A 6774-nucleotide genomic window follows, 5' to 3' on the forward strand; every position below is an offset into this window, starting at 1 on the left:
AATTGTCTATGGCTATTTTTGTGCTACAGCCGCAGAGCTGAGTTGTGGGCCCTGTGGCCCACAAAGCCTGAACGGTTTACTATGTGGCTTTCTACAGAAAACCTTTGCCACCCTCTGCCTTATCACATAGAAACATCACTTCCACACACTCAGAGACTAGGCGCTTGGATTCCAAGCACATTTCATGGAGCATGGTGACCAGATCCCATGGCCTATGACTTTGACTTTCCTTTCTTATGCTTTCTTAAATGAATTTATTTTTGTTTTTCTTTTATTCACTGTAGTAGCTAAACAAGTTGGCTCCATCCAGCACTCCAGAGAAAGTTCCCATGCTTTCCCTGTCAGCCTTGCCTTAGCTTTACACACTGGTAATGACCCAGAGAAAGAAATGTTGGCCCTAAGAATTGTGTGTAATAAAAATCAACCTTGAATTGCAGTGTCACATCGACTTTCAGAGATGAGTTCCCAAAAGGAAAAGTAATTGCCCCTTAGTCACGAGGGGGGAGTAGAGAACACTGGAAAGCTCTGCTCTTCTCGGTGGGTAGACTATACACACTTAGTTCTGACATGTTTCTTGTGAGAAAACTAATAAAACAGACAATTAACAACCATTACGCAATTAATTCACATTTCACTGGGACATTTACTGGCTTCCTGTGGCTTAAATGTTCTCAGAGCCACACTGTGTAACCACAGGACAAACAGAAAAAGCAAGTTCAAGCGGCCTTGTGGAGACACGGCTTCTGGAATTCACTTTTGCCTAGAATGCCCTGTGCACAAGTGAGGGTCCCTGAAATGCTCGGTGGATCATCTCCACAGTGGGACTCGGTGTTGCTGGTTGACTTGCTTTTGATGAGTTAAGTGACCACTGACCCTCACGTGCATAGATGGTTTTCACATGGCCATGTTTGCAGCATTATTCATGACTTTTTCTGTCTCTTTTTTCCTCCTTTGGCTTTTCTGGGTTTTTATTTTTTTTCTTTGCCAGCAGGGAAGCTAAAGAAACTTGAACAATGTGATTCTGAAGTCACATACTAAGTAGAAACATGCAAATCAAATATTGTACTGTTGAATATTGATCAAGTGCCTTTAAGGTGGGCCATGTGCTTAGTGAGGTTCACTTGTTCATTCTACACATACTAACTGAGCACCTGTAAAGTGCTACGCACTTAGCTACCTAGGCAAGCTGAAACAGGTATGGTCACTGCCCTCATGGAGCTTGCAGCCTGGTGGAGGGGGGAGCGGGGCACATCGGTTAGCTGCACAAATGGGTATGAAACAGCAACTTTGACGAGGACTTGGCATTAAGGATGGGGGGTGAGGGTGGGTAATGGGGAAGGCTGCCTCAGGAGACCGACCATCTGGAGCATCTGCCTCTTAGGCACTGTTGCAGATTTAGGTCTTTGTGCCAAACCCAGTGGGAAGGCATTGAAGAGTTTTAAGCAAGAAAGTGAAGTGATCAGGTTTTCACTTTGAAAAGCTCACTCTTGGCAGACATGGTGGCTCACACCTGCAGTCCCAGGTACTCCAGAGGCTAAGGCAGGAGGATCCCTGAGCCCAGGAGTTCCATGGAGGCTACAGTGAGCTATGATGATGCCACTGTACTCTAGCCTGGGCAACAAAGTGAGACCCTGTCTCTAAAAAAAAAAGAAAGAAAAGAAAAGCTCATTCTTGCTGCTTAGCGGAAAATGGATCATAGGGGGACAAGATGGGTGTGGTGTCACCACTTAGGAGGCTGTTGGAGGGAAGCAACAAGAGACGCTGATTTTGTTGACCAGTGTTGGTGGCAGTGCATAGAGAAGATGGTGAGGACCATGGGAAGTATTGGAAGGTAACTTGGCAGGACCCTAGGGGCTGACTAGATGTGGAGGGCAAAGGAGTGGAGAGGGATTTGTGAGGCACTAGTAGGTTGGGGGTGCCATTTGCTGAGACAGGAGAAAGGGCTGGGTTTTGAGGGTAGAGAGGACCATGCTGGAGGATGATGAGTTTGGTCATAGACGGGAGTGTTGACCATGAGGCACTTTGGAGGAGCCAAGTGGAGCCACCAGGTGGGCACTGTATATGTTTCTGGAGCTCAGAGACATGACCTGGGGCCATGGTGACCTGGCCTAAACTTGCCTGCCTCTGTACCCTTGCTCCCGTGTCAGGGGCTCCCTGATGCCCCACTCACCACATCCTGGCCCTCATCCAGGCCTGGGAAGTCCTCTCTGTCTTTCACAGCAGAGTCCAGGACACACCTTGCTTCCTCAGGTGTGAAGCATTGCCCACTGCCTCAGTTCTCCCAGCTGTCAGTGATCTTGCCTGTTCTGCCTGTGGCTGGCAAATTAGCCTCTCTTTGCACCTCTACCGGCATTTTTATAATCTACCTCCCCTCCAGCACCTAGCTCCATGTCCTCAGGAATGGGAGGTGGGGAAATAGTAGGTACAGCCGACAGCTGCATTTGTTGTACGTGTGCACAGGTGTGTGCGCTTTCTGTGAGATGGATTCTTGTAGCTTCACCTTCCTGGCAGCTCCCCACATTCCTGGCAGCACCATGGCTGTCAGCTTCCAGATGGCTGTAGGGGTCTTCTGCTCTTCATGGAGCAACGGCGTGGGCGCTACATGGTCATGGCAAATAAGGAAACAGGCACTAAATTTAAAGGGAACACTGACATATTTAGCCTAGAAAATCATACCTTAGTGGAGCTTTGTTTACTAGAAAAACAAAAGTAAATTAAGGCAAAAGGCAGCTTTTTAAGCCATAGGTTAAACCAGACTTGGCCCAGAGAGAAGGAAAAGATGAATTCACAGCGTTTCCTGCATCCAGAGGAGCAGGGCCTGGCCAAGAGAGCAGTGGCAGCTCGTGGTGTGAAGCAAAACACCCAGCACAGGGTAATGGTTTCTTGTCTAATATCACCTTTGACCATTCAGTACAAGCCTTAAAGAATCTAAGTATAATGAAAAATTCAAATGATGCTCTCAGAGGGGACTTTTTTTTTTTTTTTTTTGAGACAGAGTCTCACTCTGTTGCCTGGGCTAGAGTGCTGTGGTGTCAGCCCAGCTCACAGCAACCTCAAGACTCCTGGGCTCAAGCGATCCTTCTGCCTCAGCCTCCCGAGTAGCTGGGACTACAGGCATGTGCCACCATGCCCTGCTAACTTTTTCTATATATATTTTTAGTTGTCCGGTTAATTTCTTTCTACTTTTTAGTAGAGACGGGGTCTTGCTCTTGCTCAGGTTGGTCTTGAACTCCTGACCTCGAGCGATCCTCCCACCTCAGCCTTCCAGAGTGCTGGGATTACAGGCGTGAGCCACCGGCCTCAGAGGGGACTTTTAAATTCATTAAAATTGCAACAGCTCCTGAAAAGGCACACGGAGAAATCATATCCCATAGGGCCAGTTTGCTTATCATATTGGCTTTAGTCGATAAGTCACTAGGTACTAGGCGCTCCCAACACCAGCATGTTTATGTATTTGATACACAGAATCCTAAGCATAGGTGTGCATGGTACTTGCATTTTTCTCTACCCCACGTCTACTTTGAACTCCTTTGTGAAACTGTTAGTATTGCTGCCATTGGCTCGACTGAGATCTAAGTATTTTAACTTCCTCACCAACTTGATCAGCCCCTAGGTCCTGCCAGGTTACCCTCCGATACTTCCCATGGTCCTCTGCATTTCCCTACTCACTGCCACCAACACCGGTCAACCGAACCAGCATTCAAGAATTCTAACATCTTCAATTTCCTACTTCAGGTTATTTTGCTCTTCGCTTGCCTAAAAGCGCTAAACCTTTACACGTCAGTGTTTTCCAAGGACTGTTGCAGGGAAGTGGGTCCTCGGCCTCGGCGGCCATGTGACCATCCTCCAGGAAGAACACGGGCCCTGGCACACATGGCACAGCCGGCGGGGGGCAGCACCAAGGGGGACATACGGACAGGGGTGATGGCTTCACAGCAGTGACCCTCCCACCATGGCATAGTGGGTCCCAACATTTTCTTTTTGCTTATAAAATCTGGGAAATAAATGTAAATTTCTGGCCTTTCAGTGAATAACAGGGCTTCTTCCTTAATGTGCTCATTGTAAAAATATTAGTCTGGTTGTCTTTTTTCAGGACTTAGGCTATTTCTTTATTTTACAGGCATGAAAACAAAACGAAACTGCTGACCCATTTAAAGTCCAAAGGTAAGAGAAATAACTTTTGGTCATGGCAAATAAGGAAACAGGCACTAAATTTAAAGGGAACACTGACAGATATTTAGCCTAGAAAATTATACCTTAGTGGAACTTTTTTTGCTGAAAAAAAAAGTAAATTATGTCAAAAGGTAGATTTTTAAGCCATAGGACACCAGATTTTCATTTCGTGTTTGAATGAAAAAAGTTGTGTGTGACATGTATTGGTTTTCTACACCCTCATGTGAGGCCTGAAGCGTGCCTGTGACCCCTCGCAGCTGTCCCTGGGCTGGGGTCTGAGGGCGTGTTGAGGCACATTCTTCAAAGACAGGGCCACCCAGGTGCCGTGGAGCACAATGGCAGAGCAGTCTCATTTGCAAGTGTGATGTGCAGGGGTTCCTGGCCTCCACATCTCATTGATTGCCACCACCCGTATAGTCCACGGAAGGTTTCTTGCCTCTCTCCCCGTCCTCACTGCCTGTGCCCCACAAGTCCCCATTGCTCATGACGTGCCAGGGCTCTATGGAGTAACTCTAACCAGCCTCCTCATATCCAGCCCCTCCCAGCCCCTGACTTGTCCACCTCGCCACCAGCATCCAAAACCTGATTTACCCTTCTTACCTTCCTGCTTAACAGCTGCCAATACCTCCCCACTACCTGCAGGACAGAGCCTAAACTTTCTCCATTTGTGGTCTGGCCCCGTCTACTTTCCAGCTTGTTCCTCCCAGGAACTGCCTCCTTTGGGTCTAGCCACAGCCAGCTTTCTCCAGATACACCATACCTATGCCTTGTACCTTTGCTCACACCATTCCTTCTGTGTGAAGTCCCTTTCCCTTCTCCTTAGCCCAGTGGGCTCTGATTCATCCTTCAATGCCCAGCACACAGGGGGAGAATGTAACCGTCTTTCCACCATGACACTGTGCCATGTGCCCTGCTGAGCTAGGGCTCGCTCTGCGCCTATCTCCTTAAGCCCCAACTCCAGTGGGTTGTGATGGAGAGCGTGGGTCAGAGGACCTGGGTGGGACTCCCAGCTTGACCACCCACAAGATTGTGGCCAGTTACTTAACCTCTCCCGGCGTCAGATTGCTCAATAAAATGGAGACAGAAATACTTACCTCACCAGGCTGGTGCGAGGATTAAATGGAGTCACGTATAAGAAGCCAGCACAGAGCTGGCAGGTCCTGCCACATGGATGTCAGTGTGATCAGGGAAGTTTTCCATGTAGTAGATGCGTCCGTGCCCCTCCACATCCCGTCAGACCACCTGGGGGTCACCTGAGCTCCAGTTCACAGCTGTGCCTGCAGCCTTTCACACCAGGCAGCTGTGTGTCTGTGTCCGGGGGCTTCCTCTGCCCACAGGGTGGTGCCCAGCCCTCACAGGGCAGCCCACAGTGCCAGGGAGCTGATGCCCTGGGCTGAGAACAACCCTCAAACAAGAGAGGGGCACTGGCGAACCAGTTACCTGGCTTCCTCACTCTTCACTGGGACAATCTGAGGAGAGTGCTACAGTCTCTCAGAAGGGTCCCCAGCAGGATCGAGCCTCCCATCCACTGCCAGCACCTGCTGGTCAACATGCCCTTCTTTGGCTTCCTCTCTTCCCTGTGTCATTCCCCCCACAGTTCCTGGGATCACCTCCCAAATCAAGGATGTGGACCCAAGTCCTGTCTCAAGCTAAACATCACTGCTTATTCCCCTGCCATGCCTTTCCCTTCTCCTCTCTGCTCTTGTACAGAATGGAGGGAAAGGAAGTGGAGGAGCAGCAGAGGTGGAGGGGAGCCACGCCTGTTAGAACAGCCCAGGTCACCCTGCTTCCAGGTTAACCCTGATTTGAAATCCCTATCCTATAGTAAAGAGTTGAGCACAACAGAAGGTGAAAGGAAGTATTCTACAACGTGTTTTCTATAACAATGCATAGAACATACTCTACACATTGTACACTATTGACATGCATTCCAGGTGTGTCTGGTCAGATACATCATGTAGCACCCTAGTAGGCCTTTTGCAGGCCAGTGCTCCAGTTAACAGTAGTCCTGCTGTGCTGTTTTGTAAACTCTTAATCAGAGGGCAGAAATGTTAGGTGGCTGTCTGGTTTTGTCTTCCAGCCTTCTGGGGTGAGTCTGATGACAGTAACTCAGAAATTGAAGCTGCTTTACGTCCTAGAAACCCTAACACATCCATTGATGATTTTGATGATTTTTATGATTCGTAAACTGTAACAGCTGTTGGAAATAAAGTCTTTAAACAAACTGAAACCCTGTGTTCATGTCTGATATTCAAAATAAACATGTCCTTCTAAGTTTTCTAATTGTTTAATAGGAAAACTTGGGACCACATTGTTATCCAAGTAAAATTTCATGATATAAATATGAACCTAGCATATTCGTTTTTAAATGTCATCAGGAAGCAAAGTGATGAATGCAATGCCCATCAAAACAAAAGTTGATTTCTTTGTAGAAATTTACAAGCTGATCCTAAAATTCATATGGAAATTCAGGAGACCCAGATTAGCCAAAACAATATTGAAAAATAAATAACAGAGTTGGAATGTTCATATTTCCTGATTTTGAAACTTACTAAAAAGCTATAGTAATTACAACAGTACAATAGTACAGTACTGGACAGA

At 47.5% G+C, this 6774-nt stretch overlaps 1 protein-coding gene across 4 annotated transcripts in view; it reads left to right on the top strand.

Moving 5' to 3' along the window:
• Positions 1 to 6399, top strand: part of KIZ (kizuna centrosomal protein) — a 109789-nt gene extending 103390 nt beyond the window's left edge. For all 4 annotated transcript variants that reach the window (XM_069495542.1, XM_069495546.1, XM_069495544.1 and 1 more), the window contains 2 exons: positions 4121 to 4164; positions 6254 to 6399. In XM_069495542.1, the coding sequence (XP_069351643.1) occupies positions 4121 to 4164; positions 6254 to 6360 (151 nt within the window). In that variant the 3' untranslated portion in view covers positions 6361 to 6399. The remainder of the gene's footprint in view (positions 1 to 4120; positions 4165 to 6253) is intronic.
• Positions 6400 to 6774: the final 375 nt, after the last annotated feature.

The sequence above is a fragment of the Eulemur rufifrons genome, chromosome 20 (genome assembly GCF_041146395.1).
Source record: "Eulemur rufifrons isolate Redbay chromosome 20, OSU_ERuf_1, whole genome shotgun sequence".
NCBI classification, from domain to species: Eukaryota; Metazoa; Chordata; class Mammalia; order Primates; family Lemuridae; genus Eulemur; species Eulemur rufifrons.